The sequence below is a fragment of the Aptenodytes patagonicus genome, chromosome 2, assembly GCF_965638725.1.
Source record: "Aptenodytes patagonicus chromosome 2, bAptPat1.pri.cur, whole genome shotgun sequence".
NCBI classification, from domain to species: domain Eukaryota; kingdom Metazoa; phylum Chordata; class Aves; order Sphenisciformes; family Spheniscidae; genus Aptenodytes; species Aptenodytes patagonicus.
Window position 1 is genome coordinate 56654706 of NC_134950.1, and position 19125 is coordinate 56673830.

The 19125-nt window shown below is 41.9% G+C and overlaps 1 protein-coding gene across 1 annotated transcript in view; it reads right to left on the reverse strand.

Moving 5' to 3' along the window:
- Positions 1–19125, reverse strand: part of LAMA1 (laminin subunit alpha 1) — a 120482-nt gene that overhangs the window by 93756 nt on the left and 7601 nt on the right. The window contains exons 2-3 of the mRNA XM_076328962.1: positions 878–1048; positions 418–530 (exon numbers count right to left, since the gene is read on the reverse strand). Of these exons, the coding sequence (XP_076185077.1) occupies positions 418–530; positions 878–1048 (284 nt within the window). The remainder of the gene's footprint in view (positions 1–417; positions 531–877; positions 1049–19125) is intronic.

Sequence of the window (19125 nt, forward strand, 5' to 3'; positions counted from 1 at the left end):
CTTCAAGTAACCTGCATGAAATCAAAGGTGAAGGAAAACAGTATCAGAGGACTGCTGGGGAAAAGACAGCAAGGTCAGGCAAAGGAAGGCTACCAAGACAGAAGGAACACCTGTGTAAACACGCTCATACACACATATACAATTGTTACTGTGCCATGAATTAAAACAACCTGTGACCTACATGCACACAAAAATAGTCACTTCCACTCCAGCCTGATAGGAATGAAATCTCCAAGATGTTCTAGAACAATAATTGAAAAACACTTCTGTTTAAAATCAGTTCATATTAGCTTTAACTTTCCATGTTTAACTATGTGCCACTAAACGGCTAACTGCTAAATATCCTACCCTCTAAACACAGAAGAACTGCAAGCAATTGCATTGGCTTATATCCTACATACAATAAATGACACTCACCTGCCTTAAATCCAAGGTGATGGTGATCCAGTGGTATTGCCTCCCATTCTGAATGCTGGGACTTTGCCACCAGTTATTGGTACCATCAATTGCACTGGAAATTGGGTGCTGCTCTGTTTTAAAGCGAAAAATTAAACATCTCTTGAAAATACATTTCACTACATTTTCTCTGACCCTCCACATTTATTTCACACTAAGCACAATTTCTTCCTGTCATAAAGAAATAAAAGCTGAAATCTACCCCTAGACAAGAAGGCTGTCATTGGACTCTGCGGTGCTTAACGGTGATTTAAGGTGCTAACGCTTTCTGTCAGCCTTTTGCTCAAAGGTCGTTTCACTTACATAGTAGAGAGACTAACACTAAAAAGTATTTGACTCCAGTGTACCCTGTATTCATGGGGAAGGGTCAAAAAGAATCACACAGACCAATGAAACCAAAACAAAACCACATGAAACTTGCCTTTGGGATTGGCACTATGGTGGTCGCAGACGCGGCACTGCGCATTGCGCAGGGGCCGTCCCGGGACGTGCTCCACCAGTTTGCAGAACATCTCCGGTCCCTTCTCCCCGCAGGTGGCGTTGGTGGAGATGTGAGCATTGCTGGCCAGGTTCAAAATGGCGGGGAACAGGCCTTGAAAGAAGTAATGATTATCAGCCACGTCGTAAGGCAAGCAAAATACAGACATGGGTATGAGACAGGTCTCTGAACATACAGGGTTTCATGACAAGCTTCTAGCCTAGAGTCGGAGATACAGAAAAATACAATGAAAACAATTTATTTTGTGAAAAAATTCTCATACCACACTGACACCAGCACATCAGTCATCATGGCTCTGAGGCACTGCAGCCCTGTCTGTCCCTGCCCACTGCCTAGGGCTCCTCCCACCACAGCCCAGGACCCCATTTCAGCCCCTCAGGGCCATCAGCCTCTGCCTCAGCAGGGATGGTCTCCTGCTACCCACAGAGCTCCCCCAGCACTGAGCTGAGCCCACCCACCGGCCCATGTCCCTGCCTGACCTCAGCCTGTCCCCAGGGAGGTGCCCGATGCCCAGGGCTGGGGCTGCCCCAGTGCCCCCTGACTGCCCTGCTCCTGGCTGGGGGAGTGGGACAGGCCCTGGTTGTCAGGTCCTGCCCTGACGGACCCCACGGTGAGCCCCCATTGGCCCTCAGGGTGCCCCCGGCCCTCGTGGCACCCTGACCACAATAACCAGGGGACAACACAGCAGGGCATAAGCAATCCAGGAGGTTCCTGGAATGCATTGATGATAACTTCCTTCTCCAAGTGGTAGAGGAGCCAACGAGGAGAGGTGCTATGCTGGTCCTTGTTCTCACCAACAAGGAGGCGCTGGTGGGGAATGTGAAGCTCAAGGGCAGCCTGGGCTGCAGTGACCACAAAATGGTGGAGTTCAAGATCCTTAGGGCACCAAGGAGGGCGCACAGCAAGCTCGCTACCCTGGACTTCAGGAGAGCAGACTTTGGCCTCTTCAGGGATCTGCTTGGTAGAGTGCCATGGGACAAAGCCCTGGAGGGAAGAGGGGCCCAAGAAAGCTGGGTAATATTCAAGGATCACCTCTTCCAAGCTCAGGAGCGATGCATCCCAACAAAGAGGAAGTCCGGCAAAAACACCAGGAGGCCTGCATGGATGAACAAGGAGCTCCTGGACAAACTCAAACTCAAAAAAGGAAGCCTACAGAGGGTGGAAGCAAGGACAGGTAGCCTGGGAGGAATACAGAGAAATTGTCCAAGCAGCCAGGGATCAGGTTAGGAAAGCTAAAGCCCTGATAGAATTAAATCTGGCCAGGGACATCAAGGGCAACAAGAAAAGATTCTATAGGTACGTCAGGGATAAAAGGAAGATAAGGGAAAATGTGGGCCCTCTCCGGAACAAAACGGGAGACCTGGTTACCCAGGACACAGAGAAGGCGGAGGTACTCAAGGACTTTTTTGCCTCGGTCTTCACCGGCAAGTGCTTGAGCCTCACCGCCCAAGCCGCAGAAGGCAAAGGTGGGGACTGGGAGAATGAAGAGCCACCCACTGTGGGAGAACATCAGGTTTGAGACCATCTAAGGCACCTGAAGGTGCACAAGTCCATGGGACCTGATGAGATCCATCCGCGGGTCCTGAAGGAACTGGCAGATGAAGTTGCTAAGCCACTATCCATCATATTTGAGAAGTCGTGGCAGTCCGGTGAAGTTCCCACTGACTGGAAAAGGGGAAACATAACCCCCATTTTTAAAAAGGGAAAAAAGGAAGACCTGGGGAACTACAGGCCAGTCAGTCTCACTTCTGTGCCTGGGAAGATCATGGAACAGATCCTCCTGGAAGCTCTGCTAAGGCACATGGAGGACAGGGAGGTGATTCGAGACAGCCAGCATGGCTTCACCAAGGGCAAGTCCTGCCTGACTAACCTAGTGGCCTTCTATGATGGAGTGACTACATCAGTGGACACGGGAAGGGCTACAGATGTCATCTATCTGGACCTCTGTAAGGCCTTTGACACGGTCCCCCACAACATCCTTCTCTCTAAACTGGAGAGGGATGGATTTGATGGGTGGACTGTCCGGTGGGTGAGGAATTGGTTAGATGGTCACATCCAGAGGGTAGTGGTCAACAGCTCAATGTCCAGATGGAGATTGGTGACGAGTGACGTCCCGCAGGGGTCTGTATTGGGACCGGTCCTGTTTAATATCTTCATCAATGACATAGACAGTGGGATCGAGGGCACCCTCAGCAAGTTTGCAGATGGCACCAAGCTGAGTGGTGCGGTCAACACGCCTGAGGGACGGGATGCCATCCAGAGGAACCTGGACAAGCTCAAGGAGTGGGCCCGTGTGAACCTGACGAGGTTCAACAAGGCCAAGTGCAAGGTCCCGCACCTGGGTCGGGGCAACCCCAGTATCACTACAGGCTGGGGGATGAAGGGATTGAGAGCAGCCCTGCCGAGAAGGACTTGGGGGTGCTGGTGGATGAAAAGCTGGACATGAGCCAGCAATGTGCCCTTGCAGCCCAGAAGGCCAATCATATCCTGGGCTGCATCACAAGAAGCGTGGCCAGAAGGTCGAGGGAGGTGATTCTGCCCCTCTACTCTGCTCTGGTGAGACCCCACCTAGAGTACTGTGTCCAGCTCTGGAGCCCTCACCATAAGAAAGACAAGGATTGTTGGAGCAGGTCCAGAAGAGGGCCACAAAAATGATCAGGGGGATGGAACACCTCTCCTATGAAGAAAGGCTGAGAGAGTTGGGGTTGTTCAGCCTGGAGAAGAGAAGGCTTTGGGGAGACCTTATTGCAGACCTTATAGCCTATCAGTACCTAAAGGGGGCTTTAAAAAAGATGGCGGCAAAGTTTTTAGTAGGGCCTGTTGCAACAGGACAAGGGGGAATGGCTTTAAACTAAAGGGGCATAGATACAGACTAGATATAAGGAAGACATTTTTTACACTGAGGGTGGTGAAGCACTGGCACAGGTTGCCCAGAGAGGTGGTGGATGCCCCATCCCTGGAAACATTCAAGGTGAGGTTGGACGGGGCTCTGAGCAACCTGATCTAGTTGAAGATGTCCCTGCCCACGGCAGGGGGGTTGGACTAGATGACCTTTAGAGGTCCCTTCCAACCCAAGCTATTCTATGATTCTATGAACCCTGTTATTTCACTCCACCTTTGGATGCTTTATTGCTGAGGAACACAAGAGTTAGTAAACTAAATCTTCCAGTTACCAAACCTTCTCTTTGCATTGTGAATTGACCAAAACCAGGAGGACAACTGGCCCAATGCCAGAAGCGAGGAGGAACTGTACAGCGCACACTCGGCTGGTGTGGAAAACGACATTTAACTGGAGCTCTCCGAGGCAGCAACACCACCACTCCAAACAACATGATCCAGGTTCACAAGTTTTAAGGACGGAGATTTAGACCTTTGCTCTGGGCTTTTCTGCAGCCTGTGTAAAGTCTAAGGGATGTTTTGCTTCCCACTTATTAATCTTCACACAAAGGCTTTACCGAACTTTCAAATGGTATTGCTTTTGTGCACTGGAATAACGAAACAACAGACAAAGCATTTCAAGATTAATGCTACCGGACCGGGAATCCTTAGTATTTTCTAAAAGGAGTAAAGTTTTACTTTGGCTTGAAGGCTACTGATAAAATTTAAAGACGACTGCATGCAACAGAAAGAAGTTAAGCACAGCTTCTCAGCAATGTTGTTATCAGTTTCCAGCCTTCCCTCCTGAGCTAAAAAGCTTTTATTTCTTGTATGGTTATGGTATAACAAGAGATGCTCCACTTCCACTCAGAAGCAACTCTGGAAAACAGAAACAATTTTGGAAAAAAAGAGTCCTGTCTTTAGAGATTAAACACAATGGGCTGAAATCAAAGCTAGAGCCTTGGTGTGGCCTATTAACAGTGCCACAAGAATTGCTACTGTTGCAGTAGTGAGGTATTAAAATCACATCTCTGAAAGGGTTTTTAGTATTTTTCTTCTGTTATAAGGAATTCTGAATACAAAAAGAATTCCAGTCATTTGTGAAAATATATGCCTTTTTCACTAGGAAAACTATATGGATTCTTTTACTTTGTTAATCTACAACATACATAATAAAAGATTGTAATTTTAATATTTTGTTTTTCTTAGCTGTGCATCTCAACCAGGCAAAAGTCAATATTCCTTTAATTTAAAGTGTCTTTGTCTGCCCAGTAATTGCATTACCCTGCAAAGCCTCAAGAAAAGTTTCAGTGCTATTTAAACCTTGACTTCAGCTATTGAAAATGTGGCTAAATCCTAACACTCTGCACCACAGTATGAATAACAAACAGCATGTTTTCGATTGTGCTATACTCAAAACTTAACAGGAGGGAGATAGAGCTTTTTATTTTTTTTAATCTTGACTTCATCTAAGTTAAATCCAGATTAGGTCAGATGCCTTGTCTTGTTATAACTAAGTCTGATGCAGATGAGGATGCTGAAGTCATCCTGTTGACCACTTTTGGTGAGGCTTTTCTGCCAATAACATGCTTTCTGCACAGTCTTCTCTCACCTCATGCAGTATGGGTGCAGTATTGCTCCAGACCTAAAGTTGAAGGCAAAGTAGAAATGCTGCCCTCCATTTTCCTACTGGACAAGAAAGCTCAGTGGTGGAAGAGGGTAGCCTCTTTTACATTACCCTCCAATGTTATAAAATCTTCAGTATTCAGTATTCATTACTGTTCACACAGGCATCTATCAGCCAGTCTTCAAGAGCTATCCATTACTTCCCAGGTCATTCATTACCTTCACTCATGTTACACAGCAGCCCTGCCATTTCTTTCCAGGGTCATTTGTTACAGTGACATAATTTGCATACAATAACCTTCAGACAACAGACTTGTGCCAAAGGAATAGCGAAGCTCTGAAGAAAAAGTGCTGATGCCAAGTGCTGTGCTGGCCAAGCTTCATTCCAAAACCCCAAGCTCAAGTCACCATAGCATTCACCCTGGACTCAGCCCTTTTGTCTGCTCGTCATCAAGCATCTCACTGACTTCTAATAAATTCGCTGATTCATAATGAAATGAATAATGGTACGGTAACATTAAGGTCTCATGAGGAGTTTTTTCTGGGTCCCACTGAGATAAGAAGAAAGAACATTTCAATCCAACTGAGTTGCACCGGAGTTTTGCCCCAGGATCCAAATAAAAAGCAAGAGGTTGTTAGCTTCATCCTGCAAGGTACTGCATCTCTTCAAATCCTAGCTGATTACGTTCACCTTTGACTCTCTTTAACGCAACCAAATTTTAAGGCAATCTGCAGAGGTGCGACCACTGATTTCAGTGGAGACCGAGATTAGTGTAGGATCTGGTTTATTAAGAAACAGTAAGTATCTGCGATAAATAAAGTGGAAGAAAAGAGGCAAATTTAATGAGTTGCATCTTTACGGAACATTGTTCCTCTTCAGTCATTCAGCATGTTCTTAAGAAAAATCTTTTCTTAAGAAAAGCTGGGTACTCAGAATTGTGAGTTCAAGAGCTCTTAGATGCTCCTCTAACGAGAAAAAAAAAACAAACAGAAGAATAAAACCATCTGGTAAAACATATTTTTACCTCTCTTAGGAAGAGGTAGGTATGATAAAGATGAGCAACCACAGAATCATCACTTAAATGAGCCATTTACAGATGAATAGGTGACTGTCATATCCTGCTATAAAATCCAAATGGCCACAACAGACACAAAACTCTGGCAGAAGATACCACGTATCATTAAACTGAACTTTTAGCAAACGATATTTGCATTCTTAAAGACATTGATGTAACTTTTACAGTTTGCTATCTAAAGTCCAGCACAAATGATGGATTGAATTGGATTTATCATACTTATTCCCACTAGAAAGCAAGGCAAGTGCTACATACAAAATCCTCACTGTTTCAATACGGAGCTGTCAGGCTCCATTTTCACATTAGACAATTGTAGCTTTGAACGAGCCTTGAGAGGTCTCCATATGGATGGCAACAGATCCATGTGGATCTGTATAGACTTCAGTAGTAGACTTCTCAGCTCACTAATCTAGTTTGGTTGACTATATTCTATTTGTTAAAATACCTTGCAGCCAACTTTGCACGTAAGTACTTGCTGCTTCATCTTTCCACCATCAAGCCCATCTCTGGGAATTACTATTCAGCATTTTGCAAGAGACTACAGTGGTCCTGAGAAAAGCTGGAAGAATTTTTAATTTAAACTCATTTACTTCTAACTGCTGGCCAGCTCTTTTCATGGTAAGGTAAACTCTTTTAACTTGATTTTTTCCAGCTACTCAGCTGCCCATTTGCCCCAAACCAGAGATTCACACACCACCCAATACCAGAAAATGAATAGTGTACAGATGCTAACTTGACCTTAAGAAAGAATAACACTTGATTCACTATAGCTCAGCACAAAAGTGGAGCACAATGTTTTCATTAGATGTTCAAGCAAGTTGCTCTCGTTTGTAAGGGCTTGGTTTTAGCCAGATGCATGACTAAAACTCACTACAGGAAAACTGAGTGGGTACTGTCAGAATTATGTCACTCAGAGCTTTCCTACAGGGGCAAAATGCCCCAAGCTCAGAGAAAGCAGCGGGAATCAAATCCCTAATAAGGTGGTCTGCAATGTGGATATGGCAGAATCTGTCACATTCACACTCTACAATGTTCGATTCTTAAAGAAATTACAAGAAAGAAGAATTCAAAGGTTAGATGGATTTGTTGTATGTATAGCTTAGCAGGCAGACCTTGTGATGAAGGACACAGCATTTAACGTTTCACCAGAAGTCAGGGGAAAGCCTTGTTCATAATGAAACCAGTTGTTATGTATTTGAATGATGAACAGGTGGTCAGCATGCAGTATGCCAGGGAAAAAGACGACAGGCAAAGAGCCTTTAGGTAGACAACCAGGCAGTCAACTTCTATTTTATGTGCTTCGATATGCCTATCGACTCTAATCCTTCAGAATTAATGGGGATAGTTGGAGCATGCAGCTTACTGGGCAGATTCGAAGTGCTGACAATTCACACAAAGTCATGGATTGAGATACATCACTGCATAAGTAAAAGATGCCTGCAACCAGGAGAGCTATCCCTCTATTGTAAAGTTTATGGCTGAGCATGTGGCCTACACTTCTTTGGGAATTATTCTACCTGAAACCAGGGTCTACAGAAGTCCTCACAAGCTCCTTGGTGCAGAGATAAGTACCATCATCTTCCCTGGAGACTCAGTTTAATTCTTTGTGGTTTTGTAAGTTTTTTTCAGCTGTTTGATTTTGTTATAGGTATAGACTACCAAGCACCCCTGAAGTTTTTACCAAGAAGAATTTCAAGGATTTGGGACATTTCCAGAGTTCTGGCAACTCCCAACTGTGACCAGTGCACATCTATTGATACATTCTGGATATACCTGATTTACTGCACATGAGCAGATCAATTCCATAGTGTTTGCTCAGTGGATCTGACACATCCTGGACTTGTTGCACATTTTGCGTAGCTCAGAGAGCCTGCACGTGTACAGAAGCATCAGTGCACTCCAAAGACATTAGACTTACTCTCCACGCTCAGACCACAGCACATACACATCACTAATGGAAATACAGAAACCACATGCAATTGTGTGCCATTTATCAAAGGCTTTAGACATATTTATTCCCTTCCTTATCTTTAAAAAGTATTCTGTTTAGGACTCTTGGCTGCATTCTGTACAGCTAGATCTGAATGAAACCCCAATTCCATTCCCAATTAATGATTTTTTCACTCAGGAAATGAATAGTATTTCATCACTGCTCCGTTTCAGGTAAAGGGAAAGTAGATTTGTGTGTTTTGGCAGAATCCACACATTGTCTGTGTTTTTGTGAGAATCCATACAGTCAAACATGGTCAATGTGACTGACAGACAGGTGAAAACTGTACTTCTCCACTTTTTACAGATGGCACATGGAAAAAGGGAGACACACCTCAGAATAGCAATCTTCCTAGCAGGGGCATAGCTGATTAAATTCATTTCTGTTACACACACAGTTGTACAAACAGAAGGATACATGTGAGGGTTCTGCTTTACATAGGCTTCACTACACCAGCAAACATGTTCAATAAGCACAATAAAGATAACAATACTTTTTGGTATTCTGATCAACACAGCAAAGATGGCAAAACTTCTTACAGGAAGGCCACATTTAAGACAGCTTCCCTCTGAATCCAGATTCACTAATCTGTCTGATATCCCAGAAAGCTGAATAAATTAGGGAAATAGGGTTTTTGTTTGTTTTTTTTTTTTAATGAAATCAGAAGACAAAAACTGGTGGGAAATGAAGACAAAAAATTGTCTGAAGCAAGCCAAGAACTGAGTCCAGAAGGTGACATAATGTTTTCTGGATTGCTCATCAGTGTATACAATGAAGACTCCCAACTAGACTTCAGTGAGCAACTCTGAGGCATTCAGCAAAGCAACAGCTTGATTTTTCCCCAAGTATTTTGGCTTTTTTGTGCTGAGGGTAATAAAGCAGTAATTCGCAAGTGAACAAAGTAGATGCTACTTAAAAAACAGAGCTGATGTGTGCAGTTAACAATGAGCTTTTTATTGTGTCATTTCTCAGAACACAGAAATACTTGAAAGGGTCTAATCTCATTTGCAAGTTTGCATTTTTAAAAATGTAAGGCAACCAGCAGTTCATAACAAGCAGGCAATGTCGAAGTTTGCTCACAAGCAATAGATTCTCCTTTTACTGAAAACATTTAGAGGACAGTTGTTCAGAGTAGTTTGATGCACTTCAGGATAACAAAGGGCTAAGGACAAAACGTAATAAAATGTCAGAGTATTAGAATGTATAAAACATGTAATAGTATTACACCGCAGAAGTTGAGGTCACATTCTTTATAACATTCTCAGATAGTTTTCAGTAGCACAGATTTGTTTTAATTGTTCTGTCTTACTCAAGTTTTGGACTAAATGAGTTTACTAACTAAAAGCTGTAAAACTATTGGGCTCAGGTTCAGATTCCTTGTCTGCTTAATAGATTTACCCTCATTTTATTTCACCAGTGAATGTCCCTAGCATAACCTTTTCTATGCATTTCATCGGAATCCTATCCTGTAATCACAAGGAAAATCCAGGCTGATTTCCCTAAAATAAATGGGCTGAAATCCCTAACTTCTAACTGCAGGAATTAAGGTACTAATTCCCTGGCCTTAGAGTCAGCAAGAAATCTGTGGTATAACACCACGTTATAATCCATTTTGTGGAGACGTTGCCTAAAAATATGCATTAGCTGCAGCATGGACCCATTTGAAAAGCTGAAAGCTTCACTACAACTTACACGATAGGCTTAGGTAGCAAGCCACTAGGTAGAAATCAGTTTGAAAACTGATCACTCATTTTTCTGTAGCCCCACAGAGAGAAGAACTTCTGCTAGCACAACACAAACTTTACAGGAGCTGACCAAAGGGTATGGCTTTATTAGCAGAACATCTGCAAACTTTAATTTGCAGTGTTTAAACTATTTCAGATTAAAATGAAACCTCACTACCATGACAGACCACTATCTTCTCCTAAAACCTGTTTTCTGTTTCTTCTCATACTGTAGAGCAAAGCTGACTAATGTGTCAATCAGAAATACTAGATTAAGTTTATTTAATTCAATCAGTTTCCAATACAAGAACATACTAAGTTTGTCTGTTCTTAAAAGCTTCCAGTGAGGGATATTCCTCACCATCCCTGACAAGTCTACTGTAGTGCTTTATCACTTTAAAAGTTACAAATTTTTAGTTCTCTTTGCTGCATTCATGATCTTTCATGATCTTGATTGCAGCTTTTGATTACCTGAAAGGCTGTTATCACACACCCTTTTCTCTTTTCTAGACTAAGTAAACAACCCTTTCAATCTTTCCACAGTCAATTTCCTGAACCTCTTATCCTTCTGAATTCTTGGCAGTTTGCATCTCTCCAACAGTGCGGCTCCTCAGACCTCATCAGCATCAACTGGAGTAGAATAATTTCTTAAATTCTTGACAGTTTTGTTAACACACCCAAGAATAAGTTTTGCTTTCTTTTCAAGGCACTACAGTTCGATTTGCATAGCACGGCTAAGGTAAATGAAAGATCTTTTTCTGTTGTACTGCAGCTTGATCAGTCATGAAAGAGAAGTATACTCCACATCAGGCCCTGGGATGAGCTCAGGTTATCTGTAAAACAGACTGCTTCACAGTCATTTGCGTAATACTCATCAACACTTGCTTTCAGAACAATCTGCTGATTACTTTACAGCTCTGATTCTGTAAAGCTTTTGCAAATCACACTTAAACAATCCAACTGGAGCACCAGAAGAAAGAACAACAAAAAAATCCATTACAGCAGTTAATGTGACCAAAAACATTCTGCTCGAACCCTGCAAGCTGTTAGAGCACAAACAAGCTACAGAAGACTAAACCTTGCCCCTTGCTCTGTGCAAATGGCAAAGGGCTTCTCCGTCAAACATTTTCTGCTGTTGCTTATGGGCATTCAGCATTAATGAGAGCCTTAGTGGAGACAGGGTACTGCAGCAACAGGCATTTACCTACTGTGGTCTGCCTTGGGCTAGATGATGTGCTAATTAGCATTCAGTGCTCAGAAATTTATTAGAAAGAAGTATATAACACTGCAAATTAATAAAGATGCATTCTGTCAAATTCAGGCTGGAAACATAGAAGGCAAAAGTTTGCTCACTCAAGAACGAACATCAGCTGTAATATTCTCCCCCCACTAGTTTTCTGCTCTTTAACCTTCACAAACTACATGGAGGAGTCTGGCATAACTTGCATGTCTTCCTTAAAATTCTCAAACACCAGCAAACAACCAGGTTGATGGCCAGAATGTAGCAGAGAATCTGAACAAGGCAAAATGTTTGGGTTGGGTTTTTTTTGTTTTGTTTTTGTTTTTGTTTTTTTTTAAAAAAGGGCAGAAAACCTGAACCCTAATAAAATTTTAAATTTCAAAGTGTAAGAAGCAGCATGCTAAATGTAAAAGGCAATGGAAAACTAAAGTAAAGGAAGAGGGAGGAAAGCATTACATCCCAATTAAGTCTTAAGTGCAAGATGCTAAGTTTCCCCAATATGCAGTATTGGAAAGATAGAGAGTTAAAATTAGGGAATTACCAAATTCACTGAAAAATGTCTATAACAAAGACAACCCAGACTTCCAAATTAAATGTTTAGAAAAAAGGAAGGCCAAGCAATACTAATACATCTACACAAGAAACTGAAGCTTGCCACCTCTGTTAGATACACAGTAACTAATGTTTTCTTACACAAAGTATTGAGGTTTTTAATACCACAGATGGGTTAGATACTAGTTTAGACTGAATACTAACACTATAACAATATCCTTTAAATATGAAGCTAAGTGTTAACAAGTTAGCTAATGCAAACTTTACAATGTCCCACCTTCTGAGTCTCTCTCATGCTCCGAGCTTGCAAACGTAGATCATATAAAGGCTATGTCACAACACATCTACTCAAATTGGAAGTAGAGAGGATAAGGATGCAAAGACATGGGTCAGCATGCAAGTTCTTAACACTGAAGGAGTCTGAGCAACTGATTTGCAGTCCCATCCAGAGATTCCTACAAATGAGCTACCTTGCCCCCAAAGGAGTGCACATCACCCTTGACAGCCTTCAGTTGAATGTTTTGAGAGAATAAAAATACACTAGGTTTAATAGCTTACATCACAGCCCTGAATGTGGTTTCTAGTATTATGGCTTGGTCCTTCACAAATTTCAGGGATCTGAGGAAAAAAAATTTAAGTTTGAGTTCTTGGGAATTAAAAAAAAAAAAAAAAGGAGAGCATCAGAAAGTTTTATCACAGCAATCTCTAATACCTTCAATATTGGCAGTAACTTGCTGCTTTCTTTCAATCAGAACAAACTAAGGGGCAGTAGAAAAAGACGAAAACTAGCTTTCATGCTAATTTTCAGCATCAGACAGTACAACCGGATATAAGAGGTGGGTAATTTGCGAGTACTCTATATATAATGCATTTTTCAAAATATAACCAATATTTCTTCCATCAAGTCATGTCTTGCAAGTATTGATTTTTGTATGGTGTTGGCCTGCTCAAGAATCTGCCTAGAAATTGTCACAGCATTTACACCAAAGCAAAAGAGCCAAAAGTTGACAGATGGGCAGGCTGCCAAGGAACAACAAACCTGCCAGACCATGAAATTAGTTCTTTCTTGTTCACCTAAAGCTTTTTCCACATGCTGAGGAATCTACATCATTGTGTTTGTTGTTGTTGGGGGTTGTTCTTTCTTTTAGCATTACACTAGCTCTCTTCCCTGAAGTCACCTTAATCTTGGGAATGTTTTTCAGTCAAACCTGAAGTAAATACAAGCCACAGCTATTAAATATTTCAGTGTCTTGTCAGTTTTGCTTATATGCAGCCTAAGACACAATATTAGCTTTGATTAATATGACAGTAGTACTGGCAGTGTGATTGGCATGTCAAAGACTAGGGACCTCAGTCATTTGTCACTTATGATGTGTCCCAATATCAACAAGACAACATTTTTGCTCTTACTGATGTTGGATCTAAAGTAGCCTTTTCCCCACCTTTTACTATGACTACCTGCCATGGTTTAACCACAGCTGGCAACTGAGCACCACACAGCCACTCGCTCACTCTCCCCCCCAACGGTGGGATGGGGGAGAGAATCAGAAGAGTAGAAGTGAGAAGACTCATGGGTTGAGATAAGAACAGTTTAATAATGGAAATAAAATAAAACAGTAATAATAATAATAATAATCATAATAAAAGAATATATAAAGCAAGTGATGCACAATGCAATTGCTCACCACACGCTGACTGATGCCCAGCCAGTCCCCGAGCAGCGGCCCCCCCGGCCAGCTTTCCCCAGTTTATGTACTGAGCATGACGTCACATGGTATGGAATGTCCCTTTGGCCAGTTGGGGTCAGCTGTCCTGGCTGTGCCCCCTCCCAGCTTCTTGTGCACCTCCAGCCTTCTCAGTCCGTAGAGCATGGGAAGCTGGAAAGTCCTTGACTAGTGCAAGCACTGCTCAGCAACAACTAAAACATCGGTGTGTTATCAACATTGTTCTCATCCTAAATCCAAAACACAGCACTGTACCAGCTACTAGGAAGAAAATCAACTCTATCCCAGCCGAAACCAGGACACTACCTCAACAGATAACAGTTCACCCTGCACTTCTTTCCTATCACCAGTTTTCAACCTGAGGCAAGTCTTCCTTGTAAATGAAAATCCTGTCTGGGTTTAACCCTCATTAAATTTGCATGCATAAACGTGCAGCTTTAGGCTTCACACTGAATCATTTATTATAATAAATAGGAAGTTATGACCCAAGTATCTATTAGCTCTCTCCCAATTTTAAATTTATATTTATCACTTGCAAAGTCTAAGAGACCTGAGCTTGAGAAGAATTTTAGAGGTTTAGTGGTCCCAGTCACTTCTGTATCGTAACTCAGCATCACAACCAAACAAAATGTTACTACTTCTTTTTCTGTGAAAACATAAAGAAGGACTGCCCACAAGTTCTCACTTTTCCAATTCTCTCCCCGATCCCATCGGGGCATGGGTGAGAGTGAGCAGCTGCGTGGTGCTCAGTTGCTGGCTGAGGTTAAACCACGACAGGTAGTCATAGTAAAAAGGGGGGGATCATAAATGAAGTCTTACAGCAAGTAGCTGCGCTACAAAGGAACTCTGAAATTCTTTTTTTCCACCCAAAATTTATTTCACTTTCCTAATTTCAAAAAATGAATTTTTTCACTGTCCTAATATGAATGCACTATGTTAATATTACAAATTGCAGCTGCCTTAGATGAAGTTAAATTTCTATTTAAAATAAGTGGAATTTTTCCATTAATGAGCAAAAGCTATTTCAAGTGGAAGAGTTTTTGGCACCTCAGAACTACCAGCTCTCCTGTTTTACAAAGATGTGTTTTTTCAGACATAGAAGAAAAATGTTCTCATTCCAGCAGGCACAAAGCCATTATCAGGGCACATACAGCCCTGTATCACTGCCAGATCTTCCCAGGTAGAAAGGAGCGCATTTCCTCCGGCTTGAATGGAGCTGAAAGGATTTGCAACTGTGTAACACTGAAGACATGCAAAACTTGATCATTCCCTTATCTCTACTGACAAGATTTTGCAATCTCTTATTTAAATGGTTAATTGGGAAATAACCTTTGTAGTTTTTTTCAGTTATAATCAACTGTTCAACATGCTATAGAAGTGGCCCTCTGCTCTTCGCAAAAAGTAAGATATATCCTGCTACTTTTTTTCCCTAGGCATTTTACTCTAGGCAACAAAGATTGCAAATCACCATGCTTTGTTTACTCACATCCCCTGGTCTTCAGGCACACAGGTTAACAGATGTACAGGGCACGTATTGCAACTATTTTAAAGATATTAATAGTTGTTGCACATTTCTTATGTTTCAAACCCTCACCACTTTCAAACTCTCATTTTATTATTTTACAGTAAATGCCTTCATGAAAATCAAAGGCATTTGTGTCACAAAGGATAAATTCATGAAAAAGTGTAATTTTAAGGACACAAAAACAAAGAGGGGAAAAAACCAACCAATATTGCAAACTTAAAAAAGTTCTCTTCTGTATTGCCATCAGTGCTCAATAACTCAGCCAGCCGCATGGAATTTTAATCAAGTGTCCTGAAAGTATTTTTGCCTTTGGCCTGAAAACAAGAATGATGCATTTCAGCCCAAAGGGCAATTTTTAAAGAAAATTCTAACAGCCTGAAGACCAGGACTGAGAGTTCAAGTACTTTAATTTAAAATTCAGCAATACTACAGTGACACTAAAAAAATTGCAAGGCACATTTTGGATCCTACCCTGAAACACCCCAAACGGTTTTGCCGATTACTGTGGGAAATGCAGCAATCATAGGTAGAGCTGCAGAGTGGGCAGCTTATTTCTCATTGTCCTTAAGAACAGAAAAGATGAAGAGGGTTGCCCAAGTTTTAGTACCAACTGATGATACAATCTCTCTCTATGTGGTATACAGAAGGGTTTTTCTTCTTTGGGGCAAACATCCTGACCTCTTCCCTGCCACTGCACCACTGAGAAGCCCCTTCTTGCCCTCTTCTCCTATCAGTACAGCAGGATTTTCATGCTACCAGAGATATTCAGACTTGGATTTGTCCATTTCCACTATTAGCCGTGGCAGCACAGCAACAGCAGATCATTACACCAAAGTACCCACAGTAAAAACTTTCTGAGCAACCTTGACCTATTGCTGGAGCTAAACATGAGCGCGGCAACCTCTGACCCATGCCAAGATACACATTGAATACAGCTATCCACCAGCAGTCATGAGTTGTACCTACTGCTTCATTGCTGCCTTCAGATCATATACTATCACTCATCACCATGGAAAGATCTATTCTCCTTCAGGCATCATGCAATTCATCTTGAAGTTCCCTGCCCAGCCACATACATCTCTTTCTCATTGCTTGCAAACAGCAGCCTCCTCCACCTCACAGAAAACCTGCACTGTACTTTGCAGAATCATTTTTTCAATTAGAAATGTCCCCATCACAATATTATCAAACATGCAAGAAACTAAGCTGTCCCTTGTGTGATCACTCTCAAGTAAAGAGTGGTCATCCATTTAACTCTAGTATTTGCATCTGCTGCATGCCTTTAGCAATGATAAACTTGCTCTGGAGGATGTTGGCAGACACAATGTAAACCTACTTCAAGGAAGATAAATTGGGATAGGGCTTGGAAGGACTTATTCCTGTAAGTTTTAGCTTAAAATTCATGTTTACTTCTAAAGTCCATTTCAGTAACAAGCTTAGATTTTCGCATTAGCAAAAAAAATTTATGGTTTCTAAAATTCTGTTCAACTTTTAGTGAGATTTATTGTTAGTATCCAAAAATAACCCTTAAAAATACCCAGGTTTATTCACAAATCATGGAGTTCTAGATAAATGGCAGATTTGCTTTTCTTAATCCTGTAATTGAGATATATTACCCCATAAAAGCAAATAGGACTACCTGGGAAATTAAAAAAGAGCCTTACCGAACCAACGCATTAGTTAGCAACTACTAAAGGAATAAATGAACAATTGTCTGTAGATAAATGTAAATTCACAGCAATTCTCCCAAAGTCAGTAGCGTTCATTTGATTCTTCATTTTCCCATCAAAATTTTTATCTCTTCAGTGTATTTTAAAGGGTGTTTTCTAGTAGAAGTCATTGAGTACACATTTTAGAGACTCTACAGGCTAAAGCAAATAAAAGGAATCCTAGAAATTTCAACAGCGAATATTTCACAACCCTAATTTAAACCAGGGTTTCCACAGATCCTGACAATTCAAAGAACCTTCACTTCAAGCTTCTGTTATCTAGCCCTTCTCAGCCAATAAAGTAGAAATAACCTAATCAGAGTCATTAGCACACAGTTACAAGCCTTTTTTGCCCTCCCCTCTTACAACAGTGCAAGATACACACAAAAGGCAGCACTGTAAAGGCAAGTAAAATATATGAATGGTGTGGCATGGAGCATAACAAAACACATTCGCTATTCATGCATTTGAATGAGAAACGTTTGTAAGGGAAAACTAGACAAGAAAAACTAGTGGACTCTCTTCAGCAGTTTTATTAGTAGCGAAGCACTTTCAGGAGCTGGTTTTCTCACTCCTGTAAAGCACCAGCGGCAAACAGGGAAGGCGTAATTAGATTAATTGGTTTTTCAAGCACAAGCATACTGCTGGTGCTAGACTCTCATCGATTCACTCAACTTCTAGATACTCCTGGACAGATCTGGAATAACCCTGAGAAGTCAGTGAAGACTGGCCAGGCTCCATCCAGCCTGCCCGGGGCAGGGAGTGGCAGAGGAGCACCAGGCTCCCCAGCCTGTCATCCTCCCGGGCACCCAGCTTGCCCACCACCTTCTGCTGTGGCTGCAAAGCTTGTGCTGCCGGCACCCATGTAAACAAAATTGAGGCACAACTCGGACGCCTGCTCCAGTCCTCCCTGGAAGGGCAGCACTCGGCCACAATCAAACTGCACTGGAAGTGCCAATCGCTGCCGGGTTTTTTTCCTCTCGTTCCCACACAAACATTTCTTTATACATTTCTTTGATCAGATGAGTTTTGTGACAGAAGGCAAAATGCCAGTTGTGCTTTCAGAAAACTGAATAAAAACTATCATTACTAATCTAAGCGAGCATCAGTGCTAGCTCCAGTTTGCATTTATGCTCAACAGTTGAATTCCAAGGTTTATTATAGTCAGCATGACTTGTGCCACTGATTTGTAAAGAGCTAGGATTTTGCTATTAAAAACTTCTTGCTTCATCAGGTCCACAAGAAAAATAATAATCCAATAATCAAATTAAGACTATAGAAGTTGTTTCGAATTACCTACACAGGTTCTGCACTGTCCTCTCAGCCTTCCAGCAAATAAAAGCTTATACAGATATGATAAAGGAGGCAGTGGACATGGGCCTATCTTCAAGGTCATTTTAGAGCAAAACAGCAGTAAAAATGCAGGCAGAGCCAAGGGGAAAATAAAGTTTCCACTTCAGGAAGACCATTTCTTAAACAGCTTTTTAACCTTTATTATCATGCGGGAATCAAGAGGGGGGCTGGATCTCACAGCATAATAAATGAGCTCACAGAAAGGAATTACGTTATGCTTGCAAAACAACTTTCAAATCTGAAACTTTAATCTAAAAGAATTTCTTAGGGAATATCTCTGACAGAGTTGTTACTGTATTAAATGACAGTTTAAAAAAAAAAGCTAACAAGTTAGAGGATAAAACAGAAGGAATTGCTAAAGGCTGAAATCTATTCTACCTACACAAAGCTGCAGTGGGATCTTCGTGGCCTTGCCTGGTAGGAAAAGCCCAGAAAAGACAAGACAAACCAACCCCATCCATCAACCCACATTAGCTGCTGCCTTACCCAGCCTGCAGGGTTGGACCGCTTGTGGAAAGGGCAGTGGGTGAGACTGCCTGCCACACACCCCCTCCTCCCTTCCAATAGCCCTCTGAGCTCACATGGCCATTAGAGCAGTAGTGATTTTCCAAGGAGACTTTAAAAAAAAATCAGGTTTTTAAGTAAAACCAAAGCATCCTGTAAGTCTGTTTTGCTCTGCCAGGAACACAAGGTCTGTTTTGCTCTGCCAGGAACACAAGGGAAAACTTCTCAGGAATCGCCAACGGCTGTTTCACATCGGGAGGGGAAGTCTAA